The following is a 17,792-nucleotide window of genomic DNA, read 5'->3' as shown; positions in this document are numbered from 1 at the left end:
GGATATACTTATTGTTTATCGGTAACTTCCTCAAACACAAACATCAAAGCATAGGAAATAATAATAATAATATAATTACTCACGAGTTGCATCTCGTTTATGATTATATTTAAGTGGGATTTGTATATCCTTGTCAAATTTGGAATTTAAGAACATAAAAATGAAATAGTTAAACATCTTTCTCATTAAGATGTTCATAATAGTTCATTAATTATGTAATATATAAAAAATTATGTTAAAGCAATGATATATTACTGCCATGCTCACACTAGTGGCCGGTTTAAGCTAAGCATTATTAATTGTTACGGTTACATTACCACTTAGTAAATCCGATTAATTTTCATGTTTAAGCTCTCCAGTGATCCATATTTGGTATTGGGGAAGCAGGTTTGAGCCAAGCGTTATTAATGGTTTAAGTTCTCATTTTTGCCTTTTTTTTTTCCTAATAAGATGACCTATTTTCAGATAATACCTCAAATATCTCTCACTGTGGTGCAAATGTACTATTCCCACCACAGACACCCCTATGAGCCAACGGTCTATAGTTTGGTGAAAATACTGTAAAAATTATTTGAAAATATTATAAAATCTACTTAAAAAATATTTTCAGTACGTTAATAAAAATATTATAGTGTTATTAAAAAATACTGTAAATGAGCTAAATAAAATCAAGCATATTAAAAACTATTTGATATATCATATATATATATATAAATATATAAATAAAAAGAGTGTATTTGTAATATTCGTAACCTAAGGGGTCATATATGCATGTGTCGAGTTCGGCTTAAATCTCCTCCATTTCTTTCATCCCGAACTCCTCCCCCCTCGTTTTTTCTAGGGTTACCGCTCAGATCGATTGCTACGGTTTCCGGATCTTTTCTATCACCATCTTCATGGCGGACGTCATCGATATGCCCACCGAAACCCTTGATCGTGGCCTTGATATCCAGCCGCAGCGGCAGGAGAGCCACGGCGGCGGATCCCCCTCATCGCCAGCCCGGCCTCCGAAGAGGCGGGACAGGGATATGACGGAGAAGAGGGACGAATATAGGGCCCGCTCGCCGTCGCTTCCCCCGCCCCCGCCGCTGGGGCAGCCGCGGGACGACAGGGATCGGGAGTATCGCAGGCGGGGTAGTCGTAGCCCGCCACCGTACCGTGACCGACGGCATTCGCCTCCTCGCCGATCCCCTCCCCCCGGATCCTTTAAGCGAGCAAGGAGGGATGATGGTGGATATGAGCGGCGCCGAGGTAGCCCGAGAGGGGGTTATGGACCGGATGGCAGAAGGTGGGCAAGAAATCTGGTCCTTCAATTTCAAAATATGAACTCCAGCAAGAACAATATTTTTCATCGATAGTGGGATTGCCTGTTTAATGGCTCTGTTAAGTTGATGCTATTTGCTTATAATTCCAGGTATGGTTATGATTATGGTGGTGGGTACGATCGAGGTGGCTCAGGAAGCAGAGGTGGGTATGGGGATGAGAGGCCTCACGGTCGCTATATGAATCATCCATCAGGTAATTGTGAAGTCAGCACTCTTTCTAGCCGCTTGTGGACTTCAATTAATATAAAAATCGTTCAGATACAGAGATACGCTGAAAATTACTATGCTTGCAAACTCTTCCAGTTACATAGTGAGAATTCCTGATTCCGTGCACACCTGACCTGAATGAGAGAAGTGCTTCATTCCTTATGTGTGATATAGGTCCTTCTGTCAGCATATATGAAATTCATACTGAGATGACCTTGTAGGTTCTAGTTTGCTAATTATCGATATCTTACTCATGCATACTCTGCATATTTCTTGCATCTTATATTGCAAGTCATAGTTGGTTTTGGATATCCTTTCTCATGTGTTGCCTTTGTACACACCTACTCTTCCACCACTTTAGTCTGCATAGTTATCACCTCCTTCCTCTTTGGGCATTGGCCGATCCCTCCTCTACCTTTGTTGCAATTGCAGCTAGCAACTCTACATTCAGGTGTCCAAATAGCTGCGCCTGCTATTATGCTTGCATTTGTGCGTTTACCTGTGACTGTTACTTGCAGGCATTTTCAATTTCAGACAGCAGACTCCCCCTAGCGCTCATTGATAGACATTCAATATTAGTGAATGAGAAGGTTGTTTTATAAGAAAACTGGGAGGAAATTCCAACTGTAAAAGAATTAGTAGTCCAGAGCTGAATGCAATTTTATTTGCTTATTTTGTGTGCCAAAGTGTGTTCTTACAGCCAGAGGATGACTTTTGAAATTGCTAGAACATTGAAAGGGATCTGGACAATCTTGTGGTGGGGGTTGTAGAAAGAGTTGTGAGTATGAGAGAAGAGTCCACCATTTAAATGCTGAATGTTGTCCCATCTATTTACAGGAAAGATGACTGGAGGAGTGCCAATGTCAGTCTGAGGTTTCCATGTTGGAACCTAGTGCGATATGGTCGGATCTCTCCCACAATTTCTCACATAATACCTTCTAACAGAGGGGAAGAAAGCATCTAATTTCTAGTGGGCATGTGTCTGTACTGCAAAGAGACAAGCATTCTTCCTGGGCTGTATGTTATCATACTAACAAATTTCTTAGTAGGATGCAGCTTTTATCCATGTGGATGATGTAACGTGCCAAATTGCCTGGATTGCAACCTTATCAATCCACTCATCTAATCTAGGTGGAAATGATTGCCATATTGAAGGATCTTTTAATGTCAGTTCTCATGCTTGTGCCTTTGTTAAAAGTACTGAAGCAAAATAATAAAGTAGTTACTGGTTAAAGTTGTCTTGAGTTAAAGCAAAATGATTTAGTTGGTTATGTCAAGATACTTTTAGTAATGCATATTGCCATTCTGATGATGTAAAATAATTATTTGATGTATTAGCATTCTTTAAAGTTTTATGCTTTTGTTAATTAATAAACGTTGTCTTGAGTTAAAGCAAAATGATTTAGTTGGTTATGTCAAGATACTTTTAGTAATGCATATTGCCATCCTGATGATGTAAAATAATTATTTGATGTATAATAGCATTCTTTAAAGTCTTATGCTTTTGTTAATTAATAATCATTGGATTTGCCTGATTCAGGATATGATGGTTATGGTGATGGTTCCGAGGTTATTCAGAGGTTTGTAATTTGTCACATGTTTTTATTAAATATGGTTCATGTTCCTTTGTTATGCTCCCTTTTGCTGGCTTAATTATGTCTACCGTCGTTCCCTATCATGTTTTTTTCATGAGTATTTCTCTTTTAGAGAATTTTTTATTAATTTTGTTATGGCATGGACATTCAGCCATTATTTTATAACATGAAACTCTAGCAACACAAGTTCTTAACTAGGGTAGGACTCTCTGTTCTCTAGCGCCCCCAAGATAGGACTCTCTCTTCTCCAGGTCGCCGTCCCTTAGCTCTCCCTCTTATTGGCAACTAGGATAGGATTCTCACTTCTCCAGGCCAGTGCCTCTTAGCTCTCCCTATTATTGGCTATGCAAGTCCTTCAATCGAAATAGGTATCAGATTGAGGAGGGTTGGTTCTCTAGGTTGATCGCATATCCTTCTCTTGATTTGAGTGGGCATCAGATTGGGTTTGCTGCAAGTGGAGTTTATGTTGGTCTGACTACAACTTGATCCGAAGCTTAAGATTGGGCTTGCATTGGGTTCGGCCAGATTGGATTTAACTTGGAGTTTGACTCGAACTCTAGTTGAGTTGAATTGGACTTCGATTGGAACTTGGTTTGAGCAAAACTTGAGTAGTCTGAGCTATGTTTGATTTGGTCCTTGAGCTCAAATTTGAGCTTAAGCTTGCTTCGGTTCGATCAAGATCGATTTGAAATCGACTCAAATCCCGGTCGAGCTGAATTGGAGTTTAGCTAGTACTCAGCTTGATTGTCCTAGATTATGGATCCCCCAATTGGGCAATTCAACTCATGATGAATATGGTTTTGAGGTTCTTCTCTCTATCTGCGAGTTTGGGCCATTGGAGGATTTCGTTTGGCTTATCATCATGGTCGGTGTTGCCGTGTTTAACTATGCCATCTTTTTGTGTTGTCTTGGTGGGGTTCTTGTTGTCAATCACCATCGATCCGAGGGTTTTATTTTTCAACTTCTTGAGGTTGCAAGCTTGTTGTTGCCCTTCTCTATTTCTCCTCTTTTGTTAGTTGGAGGATTTTGATTTTCCCCATGTTGTAGTCAGAGCCATGTGCTTTCGTCCAGCGTTTATCATCCTCTTTGCTTGGCCATTGGGTGCCAAGTCCACCATTGATTTAATCGGATCTCGTGTGATGAGAAACTTTCTTTCATCCTTCTAGAGTTGACACTTTTGTGCTTGACAGAAATAAGCATCTCAATCCCAAAGGTAGGGCTTTCCAAGGATGACTTAACATATGTCATGAGACAGTACTTTGTATGTCGCCTCGTCGATCTATTGAATGGTTATTGCAAAGCGAATCTTGCATTGCCGGTCGATCTTTATCTCCACATTCTTGTGTAAGCAACTTGTAGGATATGAGTGTGGATGCGGTGTCATCTCCAAGTTGAGCTTTTGGACCAATCTCACCGAGATCGAAGATAGTGCTAATGACCTCTTGTTTCACCTAGATCTATACGGTGAATGAGTTCTTCTCGAACTTTTAGACCGTGGGATGGACTCGAGTGTATGACCTTCGGTCTTGCCATCATCGATTTACTCGGATTTGCATGAACATCGACGCATTGTCACGAACGGTCGTCGAGCACCCGTAACAACTTCGTTCAACGAACCGTTCACCGCTTTTGTTTGCATGTACAGATGCTTGGCAGCATGTTTTGGCTTGGTTTTATGTTCTTTTGCTTGTAAAAAATATAAGTTCGAACAAGTTGCAGTGCTATAGTGCGACTGCTCACTACACCGAGCAAAACAACCCAAAATGGCTTCGTTTTCGGGTGCCACAGGTTGTTTGCTGCAGCCCGCTGCTGCATGCGAAATGTCAGCCATCTCAGCACCTTGGAACCATCCGGGTGGCACCATGGGGGATGGGGCTTCGATATAGTGTTGGACGTTGAACAATCTTTCACAAGTTCGCACGTTAACTTGATGAGAACTTGTCTTCGCGCCCGGCACTCGGTGAGCAGCTGTTTGTGAACTTGCAGCTATTCGTTCAACCTTCTAAAGTCCTTGTTTTCCTCCCTTCTCTCTTTTCTCTTGTGCACGCAAGGTGCTCACTGAATTGCTTGTAAAGCTTCCCCTTTCGCGAGACGTCGGGACTTATCGTCGCTCGTTCTTCGAACTAATCAACTTTATCTTTTACAGGTCCTTCGGGACCTGAGTGAGGTTGCAAATTTGTTGACCTTTGCAGACGTATATTGCAAGGGTGCGTCATGACTCAGGCAATCCTAGCTAAGTCCGAGAAGTTGGCGCAAGGGCGCTTCGCGACTTAGGCAACTCAAGCTAAGTTCGCGTCTTGGCCGCAAGGGTGCCTCACGACTTAGACAATTCTAGCTAAGTTCGTGACATTGTGGTATCAGAGCGGGCAAGCAATTCGAGCGAGCAGCGAAGGAATTTTGCAATTTCACTATGGCAAAGCATCGTGGCGAATCAAGCAAGCCGGGGCAAGCCGGACCCTTGCCCCAAGCAACCGCAGGTGGGCTACAAGTGCATACTCGCTCTCATGCTGTTGGAGCCGCTCAGGAGGAGTGCGACAGCGAACATGATGAGCGAGAAGTTGGCTACTCTTCACGAGCGGAGGAGGCGCAATCTGGAGCGCCAACCAGGAAAAAGAGTCATAAGGAGAGACTCACAGCGGCGGAAACCCGTTTGGATGTTCTTGAAACGAGCTTGGAGGAACTCTACCATGGCCAATGAAACTTCTTGGGGTAGAGAGCTCGTAAGAAGAAGCTGAATCTCGGATCGACAAGGTTGAGGCCTTAGTTGACCGACTGTCAGATGACACCAAAGACTTCGTACAACATCTGCAAGAAGTCGTGGCGGAACTCACTTCCAGGGTGACCGTGCTCACAAGAGCACTGAATGCGGGAGGAAGCAACACCTGCGTTACGCCGCTACAAAACTTAAGGGCACCCGAGCCGCATTGTTATGGAGGTGCTAGAGATGCTAAAGAGCTCGAGAATTTCCTATTCGACATGGAACAATACTTTCGAGCTACGAGGCCTGATTTTGAAGAAACCAAAGTTTCTATAGCAACCATGTATTTGAATGGATATGCAAAACTTTAGTGGCGAACCCGCTGGGAGGAGATTCAACAAGGTCGGTGTCGGGTGGACACATGGGAGGACTTAAAGTGAGAGTTGAGAACTCAGTTTCTACCTGAGAACACAGAGCTCGTTGCAAGGAGGAAACTAAGACAACTCCGCCAAAGTACTTCCATCCGAGATTACGTGAAGTAATTTTCTACACTAATGTTGGACATACAGGACATGTTCGAGAAGGATAAGCTGTTTAGCTTCCTCGATGGTTTGAAGCCATGAGCTGAACAAGAACTGCATCGAAGGAATGTCATCGATGTGATCGGGGCAATTGCTGTCGCAGAAAGGCTCACCAACTTTGTTTCCTCCGAGGACCTGGGAAAAAGGAAACAATCTTCAGGAAATTGCCCTTCAAAATATTCTTGAGGGAAGGAGCCCGAAGGCGAACAAAGGAAGAAGAGTTCCCACAAAGGGCCGAGCTCTAAAGGCAAGGCTCCGAAAACTGGCGGATGCTTCTTGTGCGGAGGGCTGCACATGGTGAGGGAGTGCCCACAAAAACAGGCACTCAATGCTTTAACAGTTTCCATCCACCTCTCAAATCAGACAAGGGCAAAGCCGTCGCCCTCAGTTCAAGTAGTTCAGAATCCAGCAGCGACGATAAGGAGTCGCAAGGACCCCGGGTAGGAGAAATGTGTTTGTTGAACGTTATGCGGGGTCAAGTGGGGGAGAACATGAAGGCAAGGCCACAAAAAGCAGGAAGCAACGAGCTGATGTACGTAGACATTAAGCTCAATGGCCAAACGACACGTGCAATGGTAGACACGAGCGCTACCCACAACTTTATTACCGACTAAGAAGCAAAGCGACTTGGGCTAATCTTGGAGAAGAACCCAAGTCGAATGAAGGCGGTGAACTCAGAGGCCAAGCAAATCTCCGGGTTGGCAAAGGGAGTTTCCATCAAGATCGGAACATGGAGCGGGAGTATAAACATGATGGCGGTGCGACTGGACGACTTCCAAGTGATTCTTGGAATGAAGTTCATGCATGCGGCGAAGTTAGTGCCAATGTCGTTCCTAAACTCCCTATGTATGATGGGAGGCGTTGACCCCTGTGGTTCCCGTCTCTCGGAGAGGAATCAGGGAACCCCAACAGATATCGACATTACAACTAAAGAAATGGGTACGAAAAGACGAATTAACATTCGTGGCTACTATGAAGATAGAGCCACTCGACGAGAAGACCATTCATGAACATGCTGTGGTGATGAACGTCCTGAAGGAGTTCACAGATGTTATGCCACCCGAGTTGCCGAAGACTTTACCGTCATGCAGAGGCGTGGATCATCACATCGAGCTGGAGCCAGGAGTAAAGCCTCCAGCGAGACTACCCTATCGCATGCCCTCTCCAGAGTTGGCAGAGCTCAGAAAGCAGTTAGGTGAACTGCTAAGCAGTGGTCTCATCCGCAGTTCTAAAGCACACTTCGGAACTCCAGTTCTCTTCCAAAAGAAACAAGATGAGAGCCTTCGTCTATGCATTGATTATCGAGCCCTCAACAAAGTGACGGTGAAGAACAAGTATCCCATCTCGCTCATCGTGGACTTGTTCGACCAATTGGGCAAAACCAAGTATTTCTCCAAACTTGACCTCCGGTCGGGGTACTGGCAGGTGCGCATTGCTGAAGGCGGCGAAGCGAAAACTACCTGTGTGACCAGGTATGGAGCGTTTGAGTTCTTGGTGATGCCTTTCGGCTTAACCAATGCTCCGGCCATATTCTGCACTCTTATGAACCAACTATTTAAGGAGTATTTGGATAAGTTTGTGGTCGTCTACTTGGACGATATCATCGTCTACAACTAAACGCTCGAGGAGCATGTCGAGCACCTTCGGACAATTTTCAAGGTTCTCAAGGAGAACAATTTGTTCGTGAAAAGGGAGAAGTGCTATTTTGCTCAGACGAAGATCATATTCTTGGGGCATCGAATTGGTGATGGCTCCATTCGGATGGACAAATCGAAGGTGCAAGCTGTTGTGGAATGGCGAACTCCAAAGAAGGTGCTGGAGTTGAGATCCTTGGTTTCGTCAACTACTATCGACGCTTCATAGCGGGGTATTTGAAGCGTGCAACTCCACTGACGGAGTTGCTGAAGGAGTAGCCTTAGAGGTGATCTAATAAATGTGAAGCTGCATTCCAAGATCTGAAGGCTGTTGTGTTGGAAGAACTGGTGCTCAAATTGTCGAACTATGGGGAGCTCTTCGAAGTCCATACAGATGCTTCTGACTTCGCTATTGGGGGAGTACTCATGCAGGAGGTGGCCTATGAGAGCCGCAAGCTCAACGAGATCGAGCGGCGGTATCTGGTGCATGAGAAGGAGATGACAGCTGTGGTCCACTGTCTACGAGTTTGACGGCACTACCTTGAATCGCGATTTGTGCTGAGGACAGACAACATCGCTTTGAGCTATTTTCAAACTCAGAAAAAACTCTCCTCAAAGCAAGCACGATGATAGGACTTCCTTGCTGAGTTTGATATGATAATGGAGTACAAGCCCGGAAAGGCAAATGTCGTGGTCGATGCATTAAGCCGGAAAGTGGAGCGAGTGAATGCCGTACAGTTGGAGTGCAGAGGCCAAGCAAGTCAATTGTACTCCAACTTCATTTCCAGGATCAAGGATGGACTATACAATGATCCCCAGGCAGTAACCTTGATGCAGCTCATCAAAGAAGGCAAGACACGACGATTTTGGGTATATGAGGGACTCGTGTACACAAAAGGGAATAGGGTTTATGTTCCTCAAGTGGACAATTTGAGGCGTGAGCTCTTAAGAGAGTGTCACGATTCTCTTTGGGTTGGACATCCGGGTATTCATAGAACCTTGGCTCTTGTGGAGAGGGCCTTCTACTGGCCGAAGATGGGGACTGATGCGGAGCAATATGTTCGAACGTGCCTCACTTGCCAATAAGACAAGGTGGAGCAACGGAAGCCGGTGGGACTTTTGGAGCCGTTGCCCGTACCAGAAAGGCCGTGGGAGAGCATTTCCTTGGACTTCATATCAAGCTTGCCGGCAGTAAGGGGACTCAGATCAATACTCGTGGTGATCGATCAATTTTCAAAGTATGCAACCTTCATTGTTGCACCCCTACACTGTTTAGCGGAGGAGGCGACCAAGTTGATGATGAAGAATGTGGTGAAGTATTGGGGAGTCTCACACAATATCATCAGTGATCGAGACGCTTGGTTCCTAGGACGATTCTGGACTAAGCTATTCAAATTGTTAGGGTCTAAGTTATACTTCTCCACAAGCCTCCACCGCCAGACGGATGGTCAAATCGAAAGGATAAACTCGCTTCTGGAGCAATATCTTCGGCACTACGTGAGTGCCAACCAATGAGATTGGGTGAAGCTGTTGGACATAGCCCAATTCTCCTACAACTTGCAGCGGAGTTTTGCGTCCAATAAGTGCCCCTTCGAGATCATTACAGGACAACAACCGTCAACTCCTCACACTATAGCAATTGGGTATACTGGGAGTAGTCCGTTAGCCTACCACTTTGCAAAGGAGTGGCACCGAAATGCAGACATTACACGGGCTTACTTGGAGAGGGCGGCCAAAAGGATGAAGAAGTGGGCAGACTTGGGAAAGCGACCGTAGGAGTTCAAGGTCGACGATTTGGTGTTGGTAAAGCTCCAACCAGCATCACTCCAATTCTTTAGGAACAAAGTACACAAAGGATTGTTGCGCAAGCATGAAGGGCCCTTCCCAATTATCAGTAGGGTGGGCAACGCCTCTTACAAGTTGCAGCTGCCGGCGTGGCTCAAAATTCATAATGTTTTTCACACCAGCAACTTGAAAGCCTACTACTCAGATCCGCAAGATGCTTCCCGAAGTGTCAACTTGGCTACCCTCCACTAGAGCCTCCTACGAGAAGCGAGTTGAAACCATTTTAGCGGATCGCAAGATAAAGCTACCCACTAAAGCTGAGCAGACCGAGTACTTGGTGAAGTAGCGAAAGCTTCTCCAAATCGAAGCCAGTTGGGAGCTCGAAGACGCCCTACGACATGAAGAAGCATTCATCAACAACTACCAACAAGCGTCGACGAGGGCGTCGATAGTTTAAGTGGGGGAGAATGTCACGAACGGTCGTCGCGCACTCACAACAACTTCGTTCAATGAATCGTTCGTCGCTTTTGTTTACATGTACAGATGCATGACAACATGTTTTGGCTTGGTTTTATGTTATTTTGCTTGTAAAAAATGTAAGTTCGAACAAGTTGCAGAGCTACAGTGCGATCACTCACTGCACCAAGCAAAACAACCCAAAATGGCTCTGTTTTCGCGTGCCATGGGCTGTTTTCTGCAGCTTGCTGCTGCATGCGAAATGTTAGCCATCTCAGCACCTTGGAACCACTCGGGTGGCACCATGGGGGATGGGGCTTCGGTATAGTGTCGAGCGTTGAACAATCTTTTACAAGTTCGCACGTTAACTTGACGAGAATTTGTCTTCGCGCCCGGCACCCGGTGAGCAGCTATTTGTGAACTTGCAACTGTTCATTCAACCTTCTAAAGTCTTTTTTTTCCTCCTTTCTCTCTTTTCTCTTATGCACACAAGGTGCTTTCTGAATTGCTTGTAAAGCTTCCCCTTTCGCGAGACGTCGAGACTTGTTCGTCGCTCGTTCTTCGAACTAATCAACTTTCTCTTTTACAAGTCCTTCGGGACTCGAGTGAGGTTGCAAATTGGCTGACCTTTGCGGATGCATATCGCAAGGGCGTGTCATGACTTAGGCAATCCTAGCTAAAGTCCGAGAAGTTGGTGCAAGGGCGCTTCGCGACTTAGGCAACTCAAGTTAAGTTCGCGTCTTGGCCGCAAGGGTGCCTCATGACTTAGGCAATTCCAGCTAAGTCCGTGACAGCACGCTCGATGTAGTCGTTGGCAACGGTTGCAGTTGCTATCCATTAACTTTGGTCGTTCTTTATCCAATTTTTTGGGAAGAATTCCGAGTGAACCTTCCAACTTTTCTCCTTAATGTGACAGTGGTCATAGAAAAGGTCACTTCTCTATGAAGAAGAAGAATTCTTATTGTTCCTCGAATTTTCCTTGTCCTTCGATTAGGCCCCTTTGGCCTTCTTCACAGTCTTCTCGCTACAATTCTATTCTTCCTTTCGATTGCCATGACTATCCCACTAGCACTCAAGATGTCATACGCCTAGAAAAGGCTCAGTTTGGTACTGATTAGAATATGCAAACCAGCAATATATTTCATGACCGTCGAGTGCCACCGCTTGTCATCGGAACTTGGTGGTGTAATCTTGCATCGATTGTTCTTGTCCTTGGTGCAAGTAATGCCATCTTTTCCACTAATATTCATGATAGGCCATCGGGTAAAAGTCGTGATGGATGAGCCTTCTAAAGTGTTCCCATGTCACCTCTTCATCGTTGTAGGATCATAGGTGTTCCACCATTCTAGAGCATGGTGTGCTACAATTGGAGCTGATGTTGGTCTAGTCACAACTTGATTCGAAGCTTGAGATTGGGCTTGCATTGGATTCAGCTAGAGTGGAGTTGAATCAAAATTCAACTTGAACTCGGTTGAGCTGAATTGGACTTTGATTGAAACTTGGTTTGAGCTGAACATGAGTCAAGCTTAAACTATGTTTGTTCTAGTCCTTGAGCTTGGATTCAATCGTGAGCTTGGTTCGGTTGGATTAGGATCTATGATTCTATTTGGATTTCGACTCGAACTCTGGCTGAGCCTGGTTGAGTCGAATTGGAGATCGACTTGAACTTGGCTTGATCGTCCCAGATCAGATAATACAGAGGTTAAATATTGTTGCATTGTCTGAGGGAACATCAGAATAGATTTTCTTTGTCTACTCTTGTGGATCATATGTTTTTTAAGAAGTATGATGTGAAAACAAAATAGTGTTACATGAAGCTTTGCTAAACTTTTCTACGATTGAGAAGATGGTATTATTTTAGCAGCATGGATGACATGACTGTGTTGGATTGCTCGTGGTTTTGGGTTTCAATTGCTGAAATTCCAACACAATTGCTGAAATTCCATAACTTTTGGAATTCTCATTTATCTACTTGTTCATCATTTTGCAGGGGAGGTTTGATGACATACAAGCAGTTCATTCAAGAACTCGAAGATGATATTTCACCCACTGAAGCTGAGCACAGGTACATGTATTAGGGATACTAGGTATCACTTCAAAGAGTTAGTTTGTGATAAGCATTGTTGACCGTGCCACTTAACTTGTATCGGATTAGAATACTTGCCAATTCTGCTAGTTGTTTAGCTAGTATGGATGTTCAATCCAAGTTTTGATCATGTAGGTATGAAGAATACAGATCGGAATACATTTCCACTCAGAAGCGTGCTTATTTTGAAGCTCATAAAGAAAAACAATGGTACATGGTGCTTACATTATTCCATTTTTTATTATATTTTCATATGGAAGTTATGTAATATGATTGAAAACTTTTTACATGACTGCCTCCTGGTGTAGGTTGAAAGACAAATATCATCCAACTAACTTAGTGGCAGTCATTGAAAGGTGAGTTTCAGTGTATGCCACAACATAGACATGTTTTTAGAAGACTATTGGTAATTGTACATTGAATATGATTTTCACTGTCTTTTACTTGAGGATTTCCTCCCTTTTTCCCTGTTTCAACCAGACAAGCTTTATTGTTTGTCTCTTCTTCATATGGTCAGGCTAGTTTGGTTTCATTTTTATATTTGTGCTTCTTCATTAGATTATTATCTTCACACTTCTAGTGCTATCATTATGTGTTGCATGCTTCACAGGAGGAAAGAACAGGCCAGGACGCTTGCAAAGGAATTCTTGCTTGATTTACAGAGTGGGACACTTGACCTGTAAGAGTTTCTTCTTAGACCTCATATGGGCTTTCCTAAGGTTTATGTTCCCTTGACTTGCGTTTTCCCTGCTCGTATCATCAGTGGACCAGGATTAACATCTTCAGCTAGCAAGTCTGGGAATGGTAGTGAACCAAACTCTGAAGATGAGGCGGGCCCTGGTGGCAAAAGGAGAAGGCATGGTAGGGGGACAGAGAAAGAAAATGATCTGCTTTCTGCCACTCCCAAGGCTCACCCAGTTAGTTCTGAACCTCGACGAATTCAAGTTGACATTGAACAAGCACAAGCCTTGGTCCGTAAGCTTGACATGGAGAAGGGTATTGAGGACAATGTCCTTTCCAGTAGTGGTCATGGTAAGTTGGAAGTGGAGAAGTCTCATGGAGGCTCCATGGGGCCAATTGTAATTATACGTGGCCTGAATGCTATCAAGGGCCTTGAAGGTGTCGAACTGTTAGATACTTTGATTACCTACCTGTGGCGTGTCCATGGCTTGGATTACTACGGCATGTCTGAGTCATCTGAAGCCAAGGGTCTTCGGCATGTTAGAGCTGACAATAAGACACATGATGGAACTGATGCTAGTGGATCTGATTGGGAGAAGAAACTTGATTCATTCTGGCAAGCAAGACTGGAAGGTCAGGATCCCTTGGAAACATTGACAGCCAAAGATAAGATTGATGCAGCAGCTACCGAGGCTCTAGATCCTCTTGTGAGGAAAATACGAGATGAAAAATATGGTTGGAAGTACGGATGTGGAGCAAAGGGTTGCACAAAGCTTTTCCACGCTCCTGAGTTTGTTCATAAGCATCTCAGGCTGAAACACCCAGACCTCGTAATGGAGCTCACCTCAAAAGTTCGAGAAGATCTGTATTTTCAGAATTATATGAAGTAAGAATTCAGCATATCTGGTGTCCCAAAATTAGTGGCTACATTGAGAGAACCACTGACTTCTTTCTAATGCAGTGATCCAAATGCACCTGGTGGGACTCCTGTCATGCAGCAATCTGCATCAGTATGACTTCTTTCTGTAGTGTTAAGCATATTGTTTTTGCCTTGTGATTATGTTGTATTATTTTTTTCACTTTTGTGTTCTTTTACTCTGAACCCAAAGCACATTTACAACTTTCTAGTCAAGGTTTTAATTGTTGGTGTCAATCAATTAAAAAAAAATGATGAGAAAGAGGTTTCATCCATAGAGTTATTATAAAAAAATTAAAATAAAATAAGAAATCAATAAGGAATAGTTAAAGAATGCAATGGAACAATAATTAATTAAACTCCTTCCATTGTCCCGATTTATAAAATTGTACCTTTATGCAAATGGATTTATCTAAACATGTTGATATAAGCAGAAAATGCTGATTGATGATAATGATAGGTAAAAGAGGAGGCAAGAGGTTGGTCTAATATTTCTTTGATTATTCTCTAAGTCACCTGATGTTTGAATGAGTGGTTCTTTCCTTCCAATATTATTTTATAAATCTCTGGAATATGGAAGTTTGTGAGATGGGTCTACTCCCGTTGGACATCTCAGCATGCATAAATTTGTAAACTATCTTAGCAACTAGTTATAGAAACAGAAAATCGATAAATTAAAAAGAGCAATTAAAAAAATATGCAACAGTTTTGGTGATCTTTGTTGGGAACTGATGTCTATCTAATGCTAGTTAAGGCTCTGGATTTGATATGTATTCTAATTTTAGTCATTGGTATATCCGTATTGTCTAACAATATTTTGTCTTATTGTACACTCATTTTGTCTAAAACTTGTCATGTAGCTGAAATTGCAGAAATTTGTTTTATAATTTAATGAACTTATTGGAAATTTGTTTTGTGCAAAAGTGCTTTTAAGGGAGGACTAGGGATGTGAATTGTTTAATTGGATTTAATTTGGTTCTTCTGTTTAAAATTTTATTTGATCCAATTTTTTAACTTTTAATTTTGATGTTCTTTTATAGAAACTTCTTCTACTTTAGATTAATATTGCATTCTTATACATAAACAATCACTTGGATATGAACTTTCAAATATGTGATTCTGTGATCTTGAAATTTATTATTTTATTAGTTACACTTTCCGTGTGCAGAAGGTGAAAATGCAGAAGAAACGACTGTTAGACGGCCGCCTTAGAGATGAACGTGGCAACCGCAGAGAGCCCAACAGGAACGATGGAGATGATGACCGGCATGATAGGACTGACAACTCACCTCGTGATGCCAATGATGGATCCGAAGTGGAGAATCATGACAAACCTCTGTATGATGCTTATGGTGGACAAGGCTTGCATGGTGCTTTTCCCTCAGATATTCCTCCTCCACCAGTGTTAATGCCTGTTCCTGGTGCTGGGTGAGTCGGTGGTTCCCAGAGTTCAAATCGAATTATTACCTCTATTAATCTTGTCTAAAATTTAATTATTACATATTAGCCCGTTGGGACCTTTTGTCCCTGCCCCACCAGAGGTTGCCATGCGTATGTTGAGGGACACTAGTGGACCATCACCGTTTGAAGCTACTGGTGGCCGTCGGGGTATCAAAGGAAGGCTTGGTCCGCAAGTGAGTGGTTCAACGCCAGTTCTTGCTATGCCGCCAGCATTTCGACATGATCCTCGTCGCATAAGAAGGTCTGTGCCATTCTTGTATCAGTTTGTATGTTTTTTACTAGAACTGATGTACTTGTGCACTTTGTTATTTCTGAACTTTTGGACATGCTTTAGTTCTCGAGGTCGTGCCACCATTATGTGCTTCTGGATTCTATCTTGTCGATGTATTTTTAACTGGTCATCTTTGATTTGCAGTTATCAAGATCTTGATGCTCCAGAAGATGAAGTGACTGTTATAGACTATAGAAGTTTATAGGCTGCTCATATCCTGCTCATCCTTTGGAATGATATTTGTTCTGTGACCAGACAGCTCACTTCTTTTGTTCAATGAAGGATGACTAATTTCCTCGAAAGAGCACGTCACATTTTTGTAATATAGTCACACCTCCATTGAATTCATCGGTAATGTTCTCATTTATGGCCAGAAGGGAAGATTCAATAAAAACATATACTATTTATGCTATGCCATTAGACACTCTGCTTATTACTGCACTGTGTGATTTGTATACTGCATCGTCTCCTTTTGTAAACATTATGGGGATATTTTCTAAGTTGTGGAATGATAAGAGTATGCTAACACCTTTAAGTGGCTCAGCATATTTAATTGACATCTTTATCGTGAGAACATGTACCGCATGCATTTCTTTATGTAAGTTCCCTATAAATTTCCTATGCCTGTTGCCATGTTTAAATGGTTGCAGCTATCTCAAGGATGAGGTGTTATTACGTTCCTCCGTGGATCGTCAACTCAAAGCTTGCTGTAAAGATTGATGTCTATCATACCGAATGGTAAACTTTCCTCTTCTGCAAATTTACTTGTTGCTATTCAATTGAAACGACAGATAATTGTAGATAAAATGATGCAGAATTCAGCTGATCGGCCGTTCTGATCATTGAGTCGTACCTTGGTGGAATCTGAAGAGTTTTGGTTTCCATTCGGTCATGCAAATTTGATAAAAAGATGTATTTACAAGCTAAACACTAACTGCATGTGAAACCACTTGAATTCTGGTTTCTGTAGATGAAGCATGGAGGCAAAGTAGTCGGATTATGGAAGCAAATCACGCTTCCATATATATATATATATCATCTGGTCTAAGATTTATCATCTGGTCTCAATCTACTTCCCTCCCAATAAATTCAAGCATTCTTTATCTCTCTTTTTAGAGAATCTTTTATTTTGTCCCTCGTAGTAGTGGTTTGCTATCAGTCTTTAACCCATATTTAACCTTGGAAAGGAATGGCAAACAACTCGTGTTATCAACAAGACCTCATGGTGTGGTGGAGAACGGGCGAGGGTCTGATCCTCCCTAGCATCTTCTCAGTTCAAAGGTAGCCTGTTCCTGATTTACTCGCCGGTTGTTAGGAAAAATTCTCTTTTAAGTTTCTTTCTTCTCTACTAGTGTATTTGCTTAAACTCCATCAACAGACTTAGCTTGATCTAGGGTCACAATCCAAGGTGTCGAATCACATCGTGGTTTGGGATCCTCGAGGCCTTGTCGATAGTTGACTTGTTCGAGGTATCTACCATTCATTGTTCGGTGATTGTAGATGGACTCTCTTTCACCTGTTAGATTATCTGACATATTATATTATTTTATCTAATTATGTAAGATATATTATAGATATGATTATCGATCAATAAAAAAAAATCTAATTATGATAGAATTTCTTACAAGATACCTTGATGGGAAAGACTCTCATACTTATTACTAACCTCCTAAGGACTTAATATGGATGTGGATATGTGAATACACAGACAAGAGAAGATAAGGATATGTGACATTACTGAGAGTACAGATCTTTTCTCATAGTCATGTAAACCAGTTAATGAGAGATTATAGATCTTCTCTCATCTCCGCGTAGTCACGTGAACTATTCAATGTGAGATTATATATCTTTTCTCATCTCCTATTTATCCCTAAATTTATCGCTCATAACAATCTTGTGAATGATTGGAAGAGAGGAGAATATGAGTCTAGTTCTCCTTATAAATCAGCATCACTATAGCTTTCGGATCTGACGATGATGCATTCGCAGATCAGATAAAAGTTTTCTGAATGATATTGAAAGGTGCTCATCGTAAAATAGATCTATTGTTATTTGATTTTAGATTTTGATATTAAAGTTTTTCACATAATAGAAGC

General features: G+C 42.5%; 1 protein-coding gene across 1 annotated transcript; it reads left to right on the top strand.

Moving 5' to 3' along the window:
* Positions 1-795: 795 nt before the first annotated feature.
* Positions 796-16,253, top strand: LOC135617601 (serrate RNA effector molecule-like). Its single transcript, XM_065117995.1, has 12 exons — positions 796-1,288; positions 1,415-1,518; positions 3,073-3,112; positions 12,272-12,346; positions 12,503-12,577; positions 12,676-12,723; positions 12,978-13,046; positions 13,131-13,934; positions 14,010-14,058; positions 15,133-15,392; positions 15,472-15,666; positions 15,841-16,253. The coding sequence occupies exons 1-12, from the start codon at positions 897-899 to the stop codon at positions 15,899-15,901; spliced, it is 2,172 nt and encodes a 723-aa protein (XP_064974067.1). The 5' UTR covers positions 796-896; the 3' UTR covers positions 15,902-16,253.
* Positions 16,254-17,792: the final 1,539 nt, after the last annotated feature.

This window comes from Musa acuminata, chromosome BXJ2-7, assembly GCF_036884655.1.
Source record: "Musa acuminata AAA Group cultivar baxijiao chromosome BXJ2-7, Cavendish_Baxijiao_AAA, whole genome shotgun sequence".
In the NCBI taxonomy this organism is placed as follows: domain Eukaryota; kingdom Viridiplantae; phylum Streptophyta; class Magnoliopsida; order Zingiberales; family Musaceae; genus Musa; species Musa acuminata.
Note: the sequence above shows the minus strand (reverse complement) of the source record. Positions and strands in the feature narration are given on the sequence as shown.